Source organism: Alligator sinensis, unplaced genomic scaffold (assembly GCF_000455745.1).
Source record: "Alligator sinensis unplaced genomic scaffold, ASM45574v1 scaffold846_1, whole genome shotgun sequence".
In the NCBI taxonomy this organism is placed as follows: domain Eukaryota; kingdom Metazoa; phylum Chordata; order Crocodylia; family Alligatoridae; genus Alligator; species Alligator sinensis.
In genome coordinates this window covers 1,779,598-1,801,425 of record NW_005842230.1, presented here as the reverse complement: position 1 = coordinate 1,801,425, position 21,828 = coordinate 1,779,598, and the positions used below count along the sequence as shown (strand labels likewise).

Sequence of the window (21,828 nt, the reverse complement as noted above, 5' to 3'; positions counted from 1 at the left end):
GGAGTGTGACCATGAGAAAAGTGGTTGCGCCACTCTGACTAGATTCACTTTGACCAAATATGAAATGGACATGTTGGTAGGGGAGCCTTAGGGAGACAGAGTAGTATCTTTGCAGTGAAACACAACTGGCAGTGTGACTGCTCCTGATGCAGGTACATAAGGTAGAGGGGGAGGCATCTTATGTGCTGCCCCTTCCTTTTCCAGCTTTGCAAAAACTGTTCAGTTTGATGTCTTAAATTTAAGATATGTTTTTAGCTAAAGCTGTTTACTTGCTTATTTACTAGACATAAGTTAATTGAGCATGTGTTACAAAAATCAAATCTAATGAATTATTTTTTGTGCTCAAAAAAGTAACCAAAGAGCTTTAATACTGTTTTTGTTGTTTTGTTTAAGATCTGTGAATCCCCTAAGCCCTGTGAAATTGATCCCATCAAACTGAGAGAAGGGGATAATGTAGAAATTAACAAGGTGAGTTTCCTAACCATTTCTGTCTTTGTTTTGGTTTTGTTTTCCTGCCTAATTAATTTCCCTCTTGTCAAAGTTTGATATAGATCAGTTCCATTATAGCACTGGAGAAAGTATGACCTGTCTCTGGTTTTGGAATCCTTCCCTAGTGTATTAGTTCCTGCAGTGTTATCTGCTACAATGTGTATTATCTTCTCTTTTCTGTTTGTGACAGTAGCACAAAATTAATTATTCCCCAATCCTTTGTCAGTTGATTTGTCCCATTTTTCAGTTTTCTGAGAGTCCTGATCTTCCCCAATTTGAATGTTTTCAAGTACAAAGATGATAAATTTGGCTGCTTCTGCTATCAGCTCTGCTTAAAACTTAATGGGAAAACTCTTCACTTACTGTTGTTAAGATCAGTTCTTGCCAGATGGTGACATTCACAGAAGACAGTGGAAGTACCAGTTATCTCTAGAGAGAGGACTGTTGGAAAATTCCATGTCCTGACAACTTACTGCTACATTTCACTTTTCTGTGGTGTCCTGATTCTGAAATACAGTGAAGCTCACCAAATTAGCTTTTAGCAGTATCAGCCTATTGTAAAAATGGGATACAGTTGGTTGGTTAGTTTGTCTTAAGAGTTTTGTTTGTTTGCACGATACACGTTATATTCAGAGGCCACCAAGCATTCATTAGTGTATGATGATTTTGTAAGAATAAGATATAGCCATATATATGCTCAGCTATATGTAATGGAAACATTGATTTTTTCTTTTTTTTCCCCCCTGAAAAAAAATATGCTTATTTATTCTTGTAGGAGAATCTACGCTACTATGTAGACAAAGTATTCAATACTATTGTACAGTCAAGTATAAGTTGCCCTACCTTAATGTGTGATGTCTTTTACGCTCTGAGACATTTGGCTGCCAATAGATTTCCAAGTAAGTATGTTTGAAAAACTTTTGTTTAGAAGTCTCTTGCATCCCCTGTCCTGTATATGCAGTTTTATTGTGTGGAACACTTACTCTGTTTAGTGGTTTTCCGGAACAGTTCACGATTTTTCCTATATTGCATATTGAGCGTTTGTAAACCCACTAACCAAATGCTTATCTTTGTCACCCTTTATATTATTATATGTCAGTGTTAGATATTGGCAAGAATTAAGCACTACTTAATACATCAAAGAAACAGAACTAGACATGTCACATAAATACCAAAGCAGAGACCAAAAGTATAAAGAAGTACCTACAGAAAAGCAGAAACAATATGAAAAGCATTCTAATAGACTGATACCACTTAAGTGCTATATGTTCAATTTACTGCTATGAAAATTCCTACCACAAAATGTTATATCTAATTTTGTAACATATAGCTGCTGTATTATGGCAAGGTAGTTGCATGATTAAGGCTGAGTTGAGCATTTTCAACAATTAATGTAGGGACGCGGACACTTTTGTTACATATGAAAAATACTATGTCATTCTCCAAATTTATAGCAGTTGCTCTTTGACTGTCAGATACATTTTCTGATTATAAGCAAATAGCTGTAGTTTGAGATTTAAAAGGGTTCTTTAGGAAATTCAGCTCCTGGTATCACAACGCGTTTGCTGTATGAATGATCTTAATAATAGAATAATTTAATACCATTATGGAATAACATTATGTTTTGGAACTTTCTGTGGAATTGAAATTCAGCAAATAATTGTGCAGTGGCCTACAATTTAAAAATTAATTTAAAAAAATACATTGGTAGAATGAGGAGGGGTTGTTCTTCATACCGAAAAGCTTTTTTTCAGTAGAAGCTCTGGCCATGGATACACATTACATTTGTAGCATTATGTAAGTCAGGTAGGCATGAGAGCATGCACATCCCCTGCAGTGTTACAGAAATGGTGGAAGCACCACAAAAAATGGCCCTGGATGAAACAGGAACTTCTCAGAAGTGCTACATGTAACAATTGTACAATACATTGTAGTGCCATAAAGGCCCCCCAGTATCCCAAAGGTGGGTGGGATGCAGGCAGTGTGCAGTGAACAGTCACTGAGCGCTCCACTCTCCCAGTTGCCCTGGGGGTGGGGGAGCAGGTGGCAGCCTTTGGTAGGAGCATAGAGGGGACAGTGCTGCTGCACAATGACTGAAGGTCTGCCCATTCCCCTGCTGAGAGGGAGTAAGCAGCAAGCCCCTGGAGACTGAGGCAGCAAGGTGCCAGCTGATAGCCCCTCATCCCCGCCATGCAAAACTGGGGCGAGTTAACAACTACAGCCCTCCCAGATCTAGGTGCTGCACCATGGAAGTCTCCAAGGGCTGTTGCTCTGCTCTCCACTACACCTGTGGGTGGCAGCAGGCTGGTAGTGAGTGTGTTCACTAACAGGCTCCCTGGTGGAGGAGGGAGGGTGGAGAGCACAGCCCCAGGGCCCTGGCTATTAAGTATGTTGCTGCATGCCTCTGTGGTACCTTTGTACTTCTCCAGTGTCCTTACCTGTAGCACTGCATTTTTTGTAGTATTTCAAAGTGCTGCAGCACTTGTAGTGCTATAAATGTAATGTCTGTCCAGACCCTGAATGTTCTAGAGAATTCCATGAAGAAAGACTCAGCTTGGTTATCATGTGTTGATGGTTATGAAATGAAAAACCTCTAACTTCACCCTTTGTTGACATGATGGAGAGAAAAATGTTTATTTTTTATTCTGGAACTAACCATAATTATGGTTATTTCATAGTGTTACAATAGTGAGAGAAAATTGCCTGAGTGCATTGACTGTGTATTTACCTTAATGTGTTTGGACTTCCTCCTAACTTTAACCTTAAATGTACATTGACAACCTTAGCTGTAGTGTAGTTGCATCTTTTGCAGTTAGAAATATTTTAACTCATACAGAGTAGAGTCCAGTCAACATGGTGTTGTTTTAAAAGAGCTTGTTCCAACCATGTTGCCAAACAGGTGGGGTTGAGCCAGCATTAACAACAGTGGAAACATTAAATACATATATAACTTCACTTTCTCTTGAAGTATAAAAAAGGCTTTCTTGTCATAGCTATTTCTTGTTTCATGCCCTTATTCTCTATTCTATAGATAAATTGTATAGAAGGGATAGGCAACCCCTGGCATGCGTGTCAGAGTATGGCATGCAAAGGCATTTTGGTTGTCGCGTGTGCCTCGGGCAAATGGCAGGGAAGGGGCCGCTGCTATGTTGCCACAAGGATTGGGCCCCTTGCGGCTCTCCCACCATTTACCCCTGGCATGCCAACATCTTACAAGTTGAGGTTATGGGTGTTTTTGCCACTCTGGCCAGAAACATTGCCGACCCCTGTTCTGTAGACAAATAGAACATTAGCATTATTTTCCCAAGGTTTTTATGTTGATTATCTTCATTGTTTCCTATTAAGTTTAGTGCATGTTACATTTCATGGTTTCTCTCTGCAGATGACCCTCATGTACAGTATTCTGCAGTGAGCAGCTTTGTGTTTCTTCGTTTCTTTGCTGTAGCCGTAGTCTCACCTCATACTTTTCATTTACGACCTCACCATCCAGTAAGTTTTTGTTCCATTTTTATTCATAATCTGTAGGCTTCTTTAGCTAGGAAGGTGTTAGGCATAAGTTTCTTTCACTGTCTTTCCTCTGCAGTTTGACAAAATCAGGGTTTCTGATTTTCTGTAAGTTGGACTTTCCTTTACACAACCTGTCAGGGGTGGTGGCTCTCCGAGCGACAAATTGCTAATGTTGAGTAGGCAGTTCTCAAATAGAATAGAGCTGTTGACAAAGGAAGGTGTGTTTTTGATGTTTTTAGGGGAAAATGATACTCTTTCTGGGGGGGAGTGGTAATTTGGAGTAGGGGCACCAGATTTTTTTTTTTTCTTTCAGAAACAGAACTAGTAGTTCTACCCTTGAATTCCATGGATATCCTTGATCATAGATGTCATATCTGCCTTTTAAAAATCTGCTCCCTGTCTCAAATGGCAGTCATGGGAAGAAATGCTTTCTGTGGCTTCCGGCATGTGTTCCATCTCATCCCTGATCCCAAAATTGTGCCTTCTGGCAGGCATTGGTGACATGGCAGGAGGTGTGATCATTAGGATTGAGGATCAGACCCTAATCACACCATTGCTATTTGCCATTAGTATTGCATTTTCCAAATTAAGCACAAAGGATGCTGACAGATGTGAAAACAAAACCAAAAAAACCCCCAACGCTTTACTGGAAGAGGCAGCACATTAGCTTGACCCGGCTCCCCAGCTTCTGTATACACTGGGCACTTTAGCAGGGCTTTTTGGTGCTTTTATCTAATAGCTGATTCAATCAGCTATTAGATAAAAGCGCCAAAAAGCCCTGCTGAAATGCATGATCTATACAGACATTGAGCAAGTTGGTTCCAACTAACGAGATGCTTCCTCTGGGCATGCACTGTGCTTTGTGCAGGAGCACACCAAGCTGAAAGAGAAGCACTGTTTTGTTTGGTTTAGTTTTTTTCACACTGTAAGCAGCCAAAAAGGGCAAGTTCCTTTCCATGGTCATATTTATAATGTTGTCTTAAATTTTGTGATCTGGAAATTAGTATACAGTCAAATTGATTAAATATTGTGAAGACAATAATATAAAATATTCAAGTGTGTATGTAACATTAAATATGCTTTAAGCTTAAAAAAATCTGGGATGAAGGAAAGGTTCCATTTGGAGGTAGTGAGCGTGGTAAGATAGAGGTGCCTCTGAATCAGAAACTTCTTAAACCGAGCTCACTCTCCCTCCAACATCCACTGCACCACTATATGGCACAGGATACTGAGCTAGATGAACCGTCTGACTTAGTAAATGGCATTTCTTAGGCTTGTACCATAAAACTTTCCATTTCTGCTGATCATCAACAGTAAAGTATTTTTAGGGTCTCTGAGATCTGAACAGTTGTATTTGATTGAAAATTTTCCATCTGAACAGTTTTTCACTGGATAATTGGGTTTTGCCTAAACATAAAAATTGTCTGCTTTCCATGGGTGCAAATACTTACTTTTCATCTTGCTTGAATGTAATTAATAAACTGCCTCTGTTGGATGTTAGAGACGTTGCTTTATGCTACTGGAAATAAATGATACTGTGGTAGTAAGGGCAAATTTACAAACTTCTACAGAATGGGATGAATTAATTACAATATACTGAAAGTCATTTGTAACCAGAAATAGTGTGAAAGTATGTCACAGGTTCATTTTGTAGAATGCCTACATTTACGGGTTTTATTTTAAATTATTTTTTTTCTTAAATCTCACTTTTTCCTTCTTTAAAATATCTATTTCAGGATGCACAGACTTCCAGAACATTAACTCTTATATCAAAAACCATCCAGACATTGGGAAGCTGGGGCAGCTTGTCCAAAAGCAAAATTGTAAGTATTCTAATGTTGTTGCTTTGTTTTTGTGTGATTGTTTGCAGATTGTGGCGTTAAACACTAATTTATGTATTTTCTTTAGTCAAGTTTCAAGGAGACATTTATGTGTGAATTTTTCAAAACGTTTCAAGAAGAAAAGTTTACTGAGGCTGTTAAAAAGGTACTGTTTTACTGATATCATCTAACTTAATATTTGGCTCTTTTTAATTCATTTTATAACAGGGTAGTAACAATGAAATGCTTATGCAGTAGGATGTTTCCTTGCAGTTCTTATTTAGAAATTGAAAAATGTTATGAGAAATTTAGTTTTTTAATAAACCATAGATAAGAAAAACCATAGAAGCAAACTTTTTGATCTGTATTGTATCTAATGCTCTTGTGGATATATTTATACATTGTAGGTGTATTAATGTATATTTATATATGTTGTATATAAACATTCTCTAAGTTTTATATTTTATGAACATTATATCAAATATGCTCAGTGAAAGACTTCATACCATGCATCTGTTGATGACCAAGTTGATGATTAGGAAGCTGTCGTACCTTAAATTCCATCACTATTCCTTTTATCCAAATTCCTATTACTGAATCCTTAACAGAAAGATATTTCTTTACACAATACATAGGTGCAGGAGCATAAGCAGAGCACCCAGGTCACTGCCTGGGGGGTGGGCAGGGGAGATGCAGAAGTAGAGTAGTTGCTGCCACAGTAGCAGCTGGCCCCCCGCCACCATTGGCTCCATGGCAGCTGGTGCTGCCCTCTGTACTGTGGCTGCCCTGCTACACCTCTGCATAGACTTTTTCATATTTATGTTTAATGTAGTAAGGCATGTTTTTAACAAATGAGCTTTGTTAGGCTCAAAATCCTTACCACCTCATTTTAACAAAAATCTGTGATCAATTTGCAACTGCCATTGGTTTTCAGAAAATATGTATTTTTGGGTGTACTCTTTTAAAATGTTTTCACTTACTGGCCTTATAATATATCAAGTCCATATAATATACTCCTATTTTCATTGAATTACCCAAAATAATTGTTTTGCGCTGCAGGAAGTATTTGTAGAGCAGTTTAGCTATATGGATGCTTTGATCTCTTTATTTCCAAATAAAACCTATTCTCCTTTTTCCATATTAAGTTTTTAGACGACGTTTCTTCTACTGAAAGTAGAGAGCCCAGTGGAATGAGTGAATCAGTAACTCTAAAAGAAGGGTAAGTAGAAGTATAAAGTACTGCCCATTACACAAGTATTTAGTAAAGAAACAAGAGATGCAAAAATCTTTTCTACAGCAGTATACGACTGTTATACCAGTTGTACACTGAGAATCTGAATTGATTGCCCCGTTTCATAAAAGCAAATTCTTCATAGTGACTGAGCATTAATTTTAAAACAATTTGTTGACATGTTGTATTAATTATGCTTTTTATGAAATCTGTATAAATATTTAATGTGTTAGCCATCAGCAATTTTTAGAATTAGCTTCTAATCTTCAGAATTTTTACATGTTATAGGAAGTTCCATTTGTAAGTTATTTCCTATTTTTTTAGTCTTTTTCTCCCTCTGTTTCTGATGGCATGTAATGTATACCTTCAAGATCTGTAGAATTACATTTATTTCAAAATAATGAAGACATACTGTTAGAATGACTTTGGCCCAGTTTTTGAGCACAAGCAGCCTCAATACACCACTCTAAGATGAAAAAACCCTATTGCAGAGCACTCTTTCATTCTTAGTAAACAGTGGAATGCTTCAAAAAAAAACCAAAACAAAACATGTCACAGGGGTGGTTAATGGTAAAATAAAAATAAGCTTTCTTTTCCTATAAACTGTCTTGAAACAGTCTAGTTACAAACTGTTCTTGAACAGTAACAGGCAAAAAACTGGGAAGTGAATTTATAGCATGGAAAGCTTAAAAATGTACATATGTGTACAGACAGGAGGAAGAACCTCCTCAAAAAGACAAGACAGCTGTTATAGGCAAACCACCCCTACCAAACGTATGATTTTTAGCCTTATCTGTGTAAGGAAATATCCATTGCTGAAAACACATTGGATTAGCAATGAACGCATTTAAGACAGCATTGAGCACAATTTGATCTGGGTCTGTGCTTGCTGCTGTTCTCTGTTCAACATCAGTTCAGCTGCATTTATTTCCTAAGTCTCCCATGTAAAAGCTATAGAAGGAGAGAGAGAATATCGTAATTGGATGTATCACCACCTCTTGGGAAGGTTGAGGGGCCTGTTCTGGCAGTGGTGCTCCAAAGAGGTGGTGGCCTTTGATTGATCTAGTGCTCACAGTTTTATCTGCTGAAGAACTTCATGAACATGAGACAAGTCTCTGGGCCTATTGTTGTGCATCAAAGATGTCTTTTAAATCTAGATTGTTGTTGTCTTTGCCTGAAAAACAGTAGCTTATTCTCTCGTACTGTTTTTAAAAGGTCTTTGATAGATGAGGACTTGTCCATTTTTATTATGTGATTTTCCCCCCTCTCTTCCCTCCTCCCCAGAGAAATGTATAAAAGAGCTCAGGGAAGGACTCTGATTGGAAAAAAAAATTTCAAGAGACGATGGTTCCACCTAACAAGTAAAGAACTTACTTACCATAAGCAACAAGGTAAGTTGTCATATGTTTATTTCAGCAGTTTTGTTTTTGAATACACTTAGGTCATGGAATGGTAAAGGTCTGAGTGTTTTTGTATTACAACAGTTGAATGACTTCAAACATCATAATTTTTGTATTTTCTGTAACAAAGAAACATTACATATTTTGGAATCTTTATTTCTTTCTGAAAAATGATTTAAAAAAATTCTAAATCTGTGGCATCCAATTTTAATCCTTGTTATCTGCAAATCTGCTTATTGTTTTTCCCAGAAGTGCACCTGGCACTCCTATCAAATGCTTAATACGTGACCTGTGAGACATGACCCCTGGATATCCTTTCAGAGTGCTTCACTAGAGCTCAAAATATGCAGATAATAGCCTGGAAGCCCTGAGAGGATTGATTTGATCCAGGGTTTTGAGGGCTTTCAAGCTCCCTCCTGCAATGTCACAGAAAGGAACACGAGTCCCCTGGGATTCCAGGTTCCTGGTTCCTTAAGAAATGAGAAACTCCACAAACTCATAGTTCAAGCTAAGATTCCTGGAGATTCTGGGTTCTTTACAGTGAATATGTTAGAGCTCCCTGTTTTTTTCTGGCCATTTGGCAAAGAACATAGAAAGAGTTGGGGTGTAGAATTCCAAGACAGTGTGCATAGTAGCGTTGCTATAGATGCTGGAAGCAGAAACTCTCAGTTTTCTAAGTTTTCAAAGAAATGTCTGTGCTTTGGTGATGGATCAGCAAGTTCAACAAATTCCTTTTTCATGGAAAAAATTTTCACCCATCCTTGTTCTACAGATCCTAATCTTATTTCCTGTTGGGTTCCTCATGGCTAGCAGAGATGTTAAGGAACATTGGGCTTCTTGAAGTTTAAAAAAAATGGTCCAGCTGGGACTACATACAGCTTGTAGAGGCATGGATACATACTTACATGTATAACTAATAGTACTGTCTATTAATTGACAAACAGTTAACATAGAGTACAGTAATAAATGGGTGGTAATTGCTGCCTGTCATCCTCTGGTAACAGGCCTTGATGTCCCTAATTTTCAGTTGTGCCTCTTCCATCCATTTCTTTTCTTTTGCCTGATGGTGGTTTTATGCAGCATGGGTTATAATATCATGTGTTGTACCATAGTTAAGAACTCTGTTCTGCTTTTCACATTTCCTCTTTGTCATACTCTGGTCAATAGACAAGAATAAGAATCTCAGCCTTTTGTCTACACAATATCTCTTCCACCTGATATCTCCTCTTGAGATTGTTCACATTAGGCTGCAATACTAGTTCATTGGGGAATGTTTCCACTTTGCTCATTAAAGCTAGGTACAGACAATCAAAAAGCCTGAGACAGAATTGATCCAATCCACACGTGTTTCTCTAAGCTGCATGGATTGGATCGGCAGTGAATGGAATATACATTTGCCCCTCAGTGGGGGGAGGCAGGTGTTTCCACTTGCCTCCCAGCATGCCAGAGATTGAAGGCAACCAAGTAAGGGCCATCCCTGATCGGCTGTCAGACACATGCCCCCAACCCTCTGCTGCCACAGCATCCCCTCCCCTATGCCCATCCCTAGGCTTCCAGAGAAGGTCACCGTGGCACATCTGAGGAGGCGCTCTGCAGACAGACGGATCGGGCCCCTTGGAGCAACAGTGCAGGGTGGGCCCTGGGAACAGAAGCTTCAGTTCTGTCAGACCACAGCCCCTCTGCTCAGCCACAGCTCCCAGGTCAGCCAATAGGCAGCCCAAGGGGGTGGGAGTGTGAAAAGGGACGTTGCCTGGCTTAGCTGGCCAGTGGCATCAGTTTCCACAGCCCTGATGCCTCTCAGCAGTGGGGGAAGGGAAAAGCAGAGGGAATGGAGCCACCATCCCTTCCCCTCCTCCCCAACCTGGGCTCTGCACAGCTCGGGGTGGGGACCACAGTGGGAGCTTCCACCTCCAGCTGCCCAGCTCAGCTGGCCATCGGGGCAGATCTTCACAGCCTTGCCCTCCCCTCTCCTCTGCCCCCCCATGAGCCACTGCCTCTCAGCAGCAGGGAGATGGGTAGGGGGAAGGAACAGAGTCCCAATCCCTGGGCTCCCTCCTCCCCCACGCTGGGGTGTGCACAGCTGAGGGAAGCCTGCACAGTGGGGACTTCCCTCTACCCCTGCTCTGGGCTGTCTGCTCCCTGAGCTGGCAGCTGCTGCTGGCCAAAGGAGATGTACAGTCACTGGGAGCAGCTCTGGGACCACGAGGGAAACTTCTGTGTTCGTTCCCCCTCAACTGAGAGAGAGTGGCTTGCAGGGAGGTGGCACTCTGGAGACTGGCCTCACTGGCCAGACAAGCCAGGCAGCAGTGGGGAAACCCCCGCCATGCGGGCCACCGCCCTCCCCCCAAACTGTGCAGACCCCAGCTCGGCAGGGTAGGGGGTGCTCTGTTCTCCCACCTCCACTCTTTCTCCACCCCCACCCCCAACACACTTCACCTTCCCCTCATCCCAGCTGACAGGTACAGGCAGGATGTAGGGCTGGGGAGCAGAGGCTTTGCTGCCTCCGTTCTGTGACAGCCGGGGGGCAGGGCCAGCCAGGTACCTGGTCGAAGCAGACAAGTGCAGCCCGAGACTAGCTTGCCCACCCTGCAAGGGGGAGATTAGCAGGGTAGCTGCAAGGCTTCTAGGATGCTAAGGGACTGTGACCTAACTTGGCTTGGGAGTCAATCCAGGACAGAAGTTTGAAAGACCAGTCTAACCTAAACCAATTAAATCAGGTACTACATTAATACAAGTCTATCTAGACTGGGTTTCACCAGTCTTGGTGCACTGAACTTCTGTTCTGTTACAGGTTTAGACCAGTTTCTGATCATTTATACTGATTTATGGGTAATGTCTACCTAGCCTAAGTTTTTTGTTTTTTTCAGTTAAAGTTTACTGATCTCTGCACAGTACATTTAAGTGTACTCATTAAGTTCCATATCTCTTAACTCACTGGACAGTTGGTTTTTCAGGGCACTTCATATGATACAGTATTAATTTTTCAAAGATTTGGTTTTCCTCTTTGCTATTCTGCATAGTGGCAACTGCTGAGGTTTGATCTGCAGGGGTAAAAGTACAGGTTTTCACTTCAGTAATGATGATAAACCCGTGTATGTAATTTTAGAAAACTCACTGAAATAGTTTAATCTAATTTGTCCACTTTCAAGAGATCTATTCACTGCAAAGCTCTTGGGTTTTTTTAAAGAATTTTAATGAAACCAGTCAAATAAATGGAAAAAACAGCTAATTTTAGTGATAGATATTTTTTATGCCATTAGTTGAAACAGGTTGTAGCAACCTACACTATACAACTCCCATCTTATTCAACCTGATTCCTAAAAATTGTTTTAGTAAGTCAAGCAAAACCACCATGGGTGATTGAGAAATAGTAAGGGTTTCTCCTCCCTCGTAGTCTGTTTTGTGCTTCGTCTCGTGCCTTTACTCGTAGCAGTTTTTAATCTTTTGATTAGTTTGTGCCAATTTTTTACAACAATGGTAATGCATGTGTAAAATCTTATCTTATGGTATCAATGCACTAAACTTAAGTAATGATTTCCAGTCTCTTGATCATTCTTGTTGTTCATTCACAACTTTATACAGACAAAGACCCACTTTACATAATTCCAATAAAAAATATCCTCGCTGTGGAGAAGCTTGAAGAGAGCTCCTTCAACAAGAAAAATGTGAGTCACAGATTTAGCTTTTTAAAAGTAGCAGAAGCAATAGTTATCTGTAGTATGTTCTGGGAGTCTGAAGAGCTGTGCTCAAGTCCTGTCAGACTCATTCTGTGACTTGCCTCATTTTTTTCCGTTTGTAAAACGGGGGGAATTGTTGGCTGACACTTGTTAGCCAAAATATTGCTAGTGTTTGTTTTAACTATGAAATACAGGACTATTAAACTTCAAAAGATGATAGGAGGTAATGATTTTGAATTCGTCATCATCACTTGCTGCATGGGGTTCTCAGATGTTCTCTGTTTTGGACCCTTAAACAATAGTTTAGGTATTATTAGCACAATTTTGAAGTCATCAAGGCATTGTGGTTTTTTTGCAGGGGTGTTTGAAGAGTGGGCTGGGAGGGTTCTGGTGCTCACAGGGTGTCAGGAAGGGAATTAATGATGAGAGGGCTCCTGTCAAGTTGAAGTGATAGCAAAAGAGAGAAGGTAATACGCATTTTCCTGTTCTTTTCATTCATGTAATACCACTAGTCATAGATGGGGAGGAGAAGCATGGGATACAGGGGTAAGGCAGTTAGTTCCTTGCTGGAAGCATTGCTTGCTTATATTGGTAGGCAGGAAGAAGAAAAGAGGTAGAAATAGTAGAAAACCCAGGTGCTTGGTGATGTCAGAAGGGAAGGCAGCAGGAGGATGAAAACTGTCCTCTTGGACTCTTTGATCCCTTTGATTCACTCAGTGCCCAGGTTCCCAGTGTCTGGGGTTTAGTGACTCTCTTTTTTTTCTCTCTCTGACCTGAATTCAGTTGATGTGATTATCTTCAGAGCTGATCAATATTTAGAGTTTATCTTGCTGAGTAGGATTTTTGTGTAGAATAAAGTAATTTCTTCCACAGATGTTCCAAGTGATACATGTAGAGAAGACACTCTATATCCAAGCAAATAACTGCGTGGAGGCTAATGAATGGAGAGAAGCTCTCTGTAGAGTAACAAGGTGTAACCAGAGGAGACTGAGTGTTTACCATCCCTCTGCTTTTCTGAATGGAAGCTGGCTTTGCTGCAAGGCAACCCTGGAGAACACTGTGGGTTGCACTCCTTGCACAGCGTAAGTTGTTTCTGAATTAAATTTCTCAGTTAGAACAGAAATGAGACATGGATGCTATGTTGTGGCTCATGCTGTCTGCAGATGGCAGTTCCAGATCCTCTTTTGCAAGTTAACTAGTGGTTTCTTCCCTGGTTAGTAAAATGCTGTTGCCAATATGATTTATCAATCTTAAAATACCTAGCTTTTGTAAGCGTGCTGCCTCATCTGTTTCCAGTGCAAAAGACCAGAAAAGTCAGTATAGCATGTAAATTAGAAATATTTTAACTGATTTATAACTCTGAAAAATATAGTGACTAAATATCTTATAACCAGTGTAAATACAATGGCTAATTATAGTGGCAAAAGATTCATCTGCGTGGGTGTGGACCGTTTGGACTACCTTCCTTTCTATTGCCGTGAAAGCAGTAACTGATAGAATTCTTATCACCCAGTAACGTACTGCCAAACACTTCAACTGCAAAGACCCAACTTGTTGCTTCATCATAGCAAATCACTTCTCCTGGCTTCTGTATTCTGGGTTGGATAAATTTGGAAACTTAGGATGTTTAGTGTTTAGTTCTACGCCTCTTCTAGCCCCATGCCTGCTCTCTAAGTTGTCATTCAGTAACTGACAACCATGGGCTATATTCTCTAACCTGATAAGTCTGCTTTTCCACCTCTGCCAGCATAAAGCAGCTGTGAAGCTGGCATCAGTCAGCTGCCTGCCACTGTCTTAGCTTCAGTGTACATAATGGGCATAAAGCTGGGGGGCAGCACTTATTTTGACTGGAGGACCACTTAAGGAGTTCTGGTGGCTCTTGGGGGGAGAAGAGGGGTGCTGACCCAGCATCAGCCCTATTACAGCTGTTTACACCACCAGGGTTTGGGGGGATATGTTAGGGCACACTCAGCTGGGCTGACAGGATGGGATCCACAGGCGGGTGGGGAGTGACATCCGGGAGCAGGATAGGTAGGCGAGGGTCAGGGCCAGGATCACAGGGCGGTGACAGTGCAGGCCCAGAACAGCCGTGATCCACTCCCCACATGTCCCTGTAATAGTGCAGTTCTGCAGAGAACTACAGGCTAGGGAACTGGCCTCCATTGCAGGGATGTGCAGGGAGCAGATTGTGGCTCTGCCCTGGGACTCGGCCCCATGCTGTCACTGTCTTGCAGTCCTGGCCCTGACCCTGACCTTGACCCGTCCATCTGGCCTACTCCCAGATGCTGCTCCCCGCCTACCTTCAGCCCCATCCAATCTCCCCAGCCAAGTGCACCCTGCCTGCAGGAGTCCTGGGACAGTCTCCTGCCCGCTCTGTCCAGTACCCTCAGTGGTAGGTGCAGGGCAGATGGGCATGGGGTGCTGAGGCAGTGGGGCTGGGGTTGGCACACATACCTGCTCCCAGGTGGCAGGGACTGTGAGGAAGCTGAGTCCAGCCAATGTGCCACTGCACAGCACTGCAGACTACAGCTCCCAACCTGCCCAAGAGCCGTACACAGGGATAGGGCAGGCTGTGCCTGGGAGCAGCAGAACTGGTCACACATGCCACAGCCCGGGATTTAACCGTGAACTGGATTTAATCACTAGGCAGGCTGGATGTGACCTGCAGGCCATGTTTTGTCCACCCCTGGTATAAATCACGGAAGAGGGAGGGCATATATAACCAGTGTTGCTTGTTGCTGGCTGGCTTACCTGCAAAGTTCCGATCAAGTGTGGATTAACAGCCTTGATGCTTCTCTAGTTTGACCGAGCCAGGTTCCTGTATGGTGCAAAAGCTACCTTCACACCCTGCTGAGCACTGTTCAGATGAGTCAGCCTCAAGATTGTTAGTACATACTGTTCAAGCAGTCCTGGGGGTCTTTAAAACATGCTTTTCCAAAGAGAAGAAAATGGCAAAATAGTTCTAGATATGCATTCAGAAAAACCTGTGGTTTGTAGCTTTTTGATCTTGGGTGGTTGGGAATTTTTTTGATATATTGGCTATTTTCCTTAAACTGTTGGTTTTTCAGAAAAGCAGATATGGGACTGGAAAGATCTCCTGGACTGTCAAGTAGTCTTTTGCCTTCATAGGCAACCACTTACTTTGGAAATCATCACTTCAAATCCTTGTATACAACTACAAAACACAATACCCAAAACACCAAGAACACCCTGTAATATGCTGTAGGCAAATGCAGGGGCAGCAGTGGTACTTGCCAGTGCTCTGCCACTACAGTAACAGGAAAGTACTTGGTTCACGCATGCTCAGAAGATCCAAGGAAGAGGACTGTCCTTCACTATGGAGGAAGGCAAAACCCCCACAGGCTGTGCTAATCTGACATGGGGAAAATTTCCTTCCTGACCCTAAAACCCAGAGGGAAGAATAAGGCCTCCTAGCCAGTAATCTCAGGGTTTTAGTCGTTTGGGCTTCAAAGGAAGGTGAAACCTACCCACCTCACCAGTTAGAGCCCAATAACATTCATTAGGAGGAAGACTTTTCATGGCCCCTATTGGAGGATCCAGCAAAAGCCCTGAGGCATGGGAATTACTAGGCACCTTCTGCATGACAAGTTACTTCTTTACCACAACATTGGTATTGCAGATATGTGATTGCACATCACGCATGCTGATTTGAGCCAGAACTCCCTGGTCTGTTGTTGAAAAGCTATTCCAACACTTTTACTTTGACAGAAACCTTCTAATTTCCAAGCTAAATTTAACAAGAGGCAGTTTGTTTAGAAATGGCTTTAGTGTGTTATAATTGCACTTGTACAGGAAACTTACCTCTCCACGTGATGGGTTGCATTAACTTATTGGTCATGGGTAGCAACCAATCTTAGTAAAATCTAGCTTACTCCACTTGCACATGAAGAATATTATCCTTTTTTTTTTAATAATTTCTTTTCCAGTCTGTCTCATTTGAGTCATACAGAAAGAGCCTCACTTTTTTAGTACTTCCTGTTCACCATTCAGATACAGTAGAAACTTATAAAATGTGCATTTCCTGCCCTAAGTAGCACTTGATACTTCATATTGGCGATTTCTCATCTAGCAAAATTATTATCAAATCCAATTTTAGCAACACAATTTATTGTTCTCAGATATTTTAATACATATCAAGTTGTGTTTTTTGCATCCATACAAAATTTGTCATCAGTCTTGTATGCATGTGATTTGAACATTTGAAGTGCTGTGTTAAACCTGTGTCTCTGATCAGCATTATAAATTGCTAAGTGTATTGAAATTTTGTTAGCAGTCATTTGCTTTCGAGCTCTTACGGTAATGTCCCTACCTTCACATTACATTTTTTCCCCCCATACAGAGGTGTTCCAGCCGATATTCAAATTGAAATTGATGGAGATAGAGAAATGGAGAGAATTTACTCGCTCTTTGCCATCAGCATGCCTAAACTGCAAAAGATGGAAGGTATCTGACTATAAATTCACTGGAGTTATGCTAGCATAAAACCATTTTAATCATATATAAAGTTAGGCCCATAGTATCATACTATTGTCTTCAATATTTTCATTGAATATAAAACAATATTGTACATACCCTCTTAATATTGCTGTATCATCAAACTGTTCTTCCTCTATCTGGGCTAATATGTACTCTGTCCAGATATAGCTTCCATTTAATGTGCTACCCAGACATGTATGCAAAACAGGAGTGGTGAACACAATGTCACTATCATGTTACTATATCTCATTTTTACATACAGTCATTTATGTTAGTACTCTTGATCTTATTACAGCTGAAGAAGAGGGTTCTTTGTCATGGCAGCAATTCAAGAATACATGTAGTTTATGGCAGTGCTAATAGTGGCCAGCCTTCTGTGATGAGCCAGTTAAGCCTACTGACAATGAGCTACAAAGCTAAACCAAGTTGTCCATCATGTCCAATTTTAACACCAAGTTTACTGTTTTTATTTCTTTGTATTAGCCTATATTTAATTTAAAAATAACTGCATTTAAAAGAAACTTTGAAATCCATGTTTTGAGTCGAATAGATTTGCCTTGTCTGTTGGAAGTAGAACGCTGTGATCTGCTGTTTGTGTTAATCATTACAGAGACTTGTGAAAGTACTGCAGTTTATCAAGGTCCACAGAAAGAATCTGATGACTGCTCCAACTTCAACATTGAGGACTCTGTAGCAACTTTCCACACTCTTCAACAAATAATAGCCATAGTAGAGAAGCTGAGAGAATCACACGAAAAGTATCAGAAGACGAGATCATCTAGTGCTAAATATGGTAGTGAGTAAGTATCATATGTAATTCTGTGTGCACAAGCAAAAAAAGGAAGAATGTGAGGGTGGGTAGGAGCATTTGAGCACATGGTGATAATTCTTCAGTTAAGCCCTGATGGGAACAGATTTTTGTCTTCTCCCTATTTGTAGCACAGTGTCCAGCACAGGGTAGGGTGCAATTCCAGAGATGCCTTTGGATGTTATTGTAAAAAGTATCCTATTATTACTACTGCTGCTGCTAGAGAGATTGGGTATTTAGACAAGCTGGCCCACCATCCACATTATGTAGTCATGTAGCATACGGCTTCTGGAAATTATTGCTTAAAAAACCACTGCATAATGTCAGTTTGACACTCTTGGCAGTCATGCAAGGTGGGTTACCTTTCACAGGTGAGCTTAGAACTTCATGCTTGACCATTTGAGCCACATCCAGACAAGCACGGATGTTTGGTTCCCCGGCGACAACTAGCAACAGCACACTTCGGGCTGTTGCTGGTTGTCCTTGGGGAATGCCTGTGCAGGTTACCCCGGGTGGGGTAGAGGAGGCAACTCCCCAGCAGCTTTACTTGGGATCCTGGGGGCCAGGGAAGCTGCAGCCATAGTGTTCCTGCAGCTTGGAGCCTGGCTGGCAGCCAGAGCTTGGCTCCAGCAGGCCTGGCTCCAGTTTTGGGTAGCATGCACTGCCTCCATGTACATTGCCCTGCTCTTTTTCTGGGCTCTTTTTTTTGACCCCTGATCCAGGGGTCAACAAAAAACCCACGCTGCAAGGTAGCAGAACAGGAAATGCCTAAATTTGTGGTGTGTGGCACTGCAGATGGGTCTGTGGTGCCACATACCACACGGCTGTGCTCATCTGGACATGGCCTTGGAGTATATTCTCATATTATCCTGGTAAGGTATTTTTCTCCTTTGTCAGGAAAGTCTGAGTTGTTACAGAAGAGCCCTCTTAACACTGATTTCCTGTTTGCTAGTTTAATTTTGGGGTGCCAGTTGTTTGCACAGATCTTTCTGGGCCAGAGTTGCTCTTCAGCTTATAGCTTCCATGTGATAGCATGGCAAGGGGGGCCAACCTTTTGTGGTAAGGATCCTGCCATTCTGATCCCTTTGCCCTGACTGATCTGTTACTCTGCTTTCTTCTCTGTCTTGTGCCCTCTACTCAATCTGTTGCTCTGATTTCTGCTCCCTGCCCTACCTGTCCTGTGTTCTCTGCTCTCGCCCAGTCTGTCATGTGCCACACAGAGGGTTCCTCTTTGCCACTTGTGGCATGTGCGCCAAAGGTTGGCTACCCCAGGACAGAACATCAGAATTTCAGTATACCATGCTACTTCCTAACCTACAGTTGAAACTATGCAAAGAGAATAGTTTTATACACAAATTAAAAATTAAAATTCTATGATGCATAATTATTCAGAAAGCACCTGTTGTCATCAGTGTATTTACATGTGGCTTTTTTTTTTTTTTTTGCAGAGAAAATCCAATTGTTGGAAAAGGTTCCTAACCAAAACAAGGGATGGTTTATATATTTCAGAAGGAACTGGCAATACTAGGTGTTTGGGATTTTTATTCATTGTATATACTTGTCTGAAGTATTTAACAGTGAACATTAGCAGAAATGCTATTTGTGTTGACAATCTATTTAATATTTAATAGAGAAAATAATCTGTTTCGGAATCTAATCTTGAAGTTGATTCTCATTTTGCTCAAGTTGAAGCTCCAGGATCTTGAACTATCAGATGCAAGTAAATATAAATGCTTCTGCAGTTGCTTTTTTTTATCAGAAAGAACTTTCTCAAAGAATAAGCTTTCTAAGGGACAGTACAAATGTCAATTGAAGCATCTCTTTCACTATACTGCAAAGTTGCATTAGTCTGCCATCAGTGCCTGCTCTGCCAACAGTTGATCTTGCAATGAAAATCCCAAGCTATCGTGACTTAAGCATCTGAAGTTTCAGATTCAGTGCATGTCAGGACTCTTGAATTAACTGCAGTCAAAGTTTTATTATGTCATGCAGTACATTGTATACATTCTGTGGACAGAAGATACCAATTTTGTTATATCTGTATAAAAATTGAAGAAGAAATCAGGGAGTTTATTATTGTATTGTACATTTGTTTACATTTTGGGGTGAGTAATGTGTGGAGTGACATGAGACCACTGTCTGTTTTCCCTCTTTAAAGAACCAGGTACTTTTTTGATATTTGAAAAAGCAGATTAGCAATCCTTGCCTACAAATGAAAAGAATGCAGAGGTTAAGATTTTGGTTAGATATTGTTCATATCTTCTCCCTCCCCCCGTTCAACTTTTTTCCACAGTTGAGCTCAAGCTCACCTCTGATAACAATATTAAATCTGTTTTTGAATAATCACTCTGAGCACTTTAGAGATCTGGACTGTCCCAGATTTATTTTTAGATACTTTATAGTATCTACTCTTTATGATCAGTTGAATGATCAGTGCTGTTGTCTTAACAGTGCTTTAGTGAATATTTTTATATCTGAGTATATGGATTTTCTATTATTTGCCAGATCCCAGAAAAAAATTGAACTGCATTCTGGACTATAGAGTATTTGATTCTTGTTCACTTCATCTGAGAATTTATTTTTATGCTGGAAAAAATATGGATATAACCAATAGAAACAAGGTAGTGCTTTGGAGAAAAGAAAGCTAAGCCTTGCCTCATCAGTATTATGGTACTATTTTTAAAAAATTAAAAACATATTTTCTACACGTGAAATTTCATTTTTCAAAAACTTTCTGAGGTGGGTTGGATGTTTTTTCAGTCCTGATTTGCCCTAAGTCAATTAAAAATGTAAGTTGTCAAAAGACATAGAGCTACAATGTTCAGAAATTATAAGCTGTTTGAAATACTACATGTTTATAATACTATGGTAGGGTGGCTTTCTCCAAAGGCAATCCAGTTGGCACCACAGGAGCGAAATCAATGTTGAACTGAATGCAGTTCTCTGATTAAAACAATCATTTTGTTAATATTAAAACAACTGTTTGAGATGATCTGTAATTTGGTACCAATATCTGCAACATCATAATTTATTGCTACTGGCCACTTTACCTATCTACAACTATTTTTGCATTACTTTACTATTTGTTGTATTCATAAAGGAGTACTTTTTGCCATCATTTGAAATTAGGAAAAATTAAACTTGTTGACGTTGGCTGCATCTACACAATATGCTGACTGCACTAGGCTTACACTACTGCATGGTCAGCATCATGAAAAAGCCATTTGTTGGTGCTACTGTGTAGTAATGACTGCACAGTCAGAGTCTCGTGGAGATGCAGCCACTCTAATTCTTTCAAGGTCAACAGGACCTAGTTTATTTGCCATAAGAACAAGGTTTCCTAAATTTGAGTGTCAGTATTGGGTTTTGCTTTGTATGGTGAGCAGTCTTGTTACAAAATGTCTATTTTTGAAGTATATTTCTGTCATTCTTGAAGTCAAACATATGCAAAATTGAAAGTTACAGTGTTGTAACTTTTTTTTTTTTAATGCACTTTTTATTTGCTTTGGTACTAGATTAAATAAAGGACAAGTAGGCCTCTTGAAATCTAAGGCCTTTGAAATTTGTCATTTTATAGTATGGTTTAAAATGCAGTAGGTTTTCTAGAATTTAATTTAGAGACGAGTAGGTTGACTAATATTAAAGTTGCTTCCAGTTTGATTAGCCTAGAATGGAAAAATTACTCAGTAATTAGTTTTATTTGGACTGTAAATTATCTTTTTTTTCTCGTGTAGTATGCATTTTGTGTAAGGATGTATTGTGGAAAATGTATTTTTATTTAAATTTTATTTTCTTATCAAGATTATTAAACTTTTTGTAATGTTGCTTGTAAACAACTCGCAAATAAATTGCAAGATACTTGAGGTGTACTGTGCATCTTCTGTGATGTCTGTAGTTCATTTGCATATGTAAATAGATAAGGATTAGCATAAACCAATATTCTTCCAATAGAAAGTTAGTAAAATAATTTTATATAATCGTCCATCTTAATTGGAGGTGGTTTAGCAGAACATTCTGCATAGGAGACTGTGCGGGCCGGGAGCGGTCTGAGGCCCTTGGGGGCGCGCGGCGGGCTGTGGCCAGCAGCCCGGACACGCCGGGTCGGGGAATGCAGGCCAGCGGGCTAGAATTAGGCACGGACACTTAGCGGTTGATTAAAGATTATTTTACTTACACCAAAGATGGTTGCGATGCAGGCAGGAAAACTTGCTTGGGTTGCTGTTACAGACAGAAAAGAAGAGAGGCGGACAAGAGTTCCTTCCACGCAAACATCTAGCCCAATCCGGTTGACGGCTCTAAACACACGAGCCCGTCGCGTCAACCGAAGAAAACAACTCGAAGCAGAGAGCTCTGGATACACTCACACGAAGTTTGCTAGGCTCCGTGGAACTTGCGCACG

General features: G+C 40.7%; 1 protein-coding gene across 4 annotated transcripts in view; it reads left to right on the top strand.

The window, feature by feature from the left end:
* The window catches only part of RASA2 (RAS p21 protein activator 2), an 88,980-nt gene extending 67,688 nt beyond the window's left edge, over nucleotides 1-21,292 (top strand). For all 4 annotated transcript variants that reach the window (XM_025208445.1, XM_025208446.1, XM_025208448.1 and 1 more), the window contains 12 exons: nucleotides 394-468; nucleotides 1,265-1,388; nucleotides 3,872-3,978; nucleotides 5,733-5,819; nucleotides 5,905-5,982; nucleotides 6,962-7,035; nucleotides 8,332-8,438; nucleotides 12,030-12,112; nucleotides 12,998-13,206; nucleotides 16,485-16,588; nucleotides 17,232-17,421; nucleotides 18,878-21,292. In XM_025208445.1, coding sequence (XP_025064230.1) covers nucleotides 394-468; nucleotides 1,265-1,388; nucleotides 3,872-3,978; nucleotides 5,733-5,819; nucleotides 5,905-5,982; nucleotides 6,962-7,035; nucleotides 8,332-8,438; nucleotides 12,030-12,112; nucleotides 12,998-13,206; nucleotides 16,485-16,588; nucleotides 17,232-17,421; nucleotides 18,878-18,908 — 1,269 coding nt within the window. In that variant the 3' untranslated portion in view covers nucleotides 18,909-21,292. The remainder of the gene's footprint in view (nucleotides 1-393; nucleotides 469-1,264; nucleotides 1,389-3,871; nucleotides 3,979-5,732; nucleotides 5,820-5,904; nucleotides 5,983-6,961; nucleotides 7,036-8,331; nucleotides 8,439-12,029; nucleotides 12,113-12,997; nucleotides 13,207-16,484; nucleotides 16,589-17,231; nucleotides 17,422-18,877) is intronic.
* The last annotated feature ends 536 nt before the right edge of the window (nucleotides 21,293-21,828 follow it).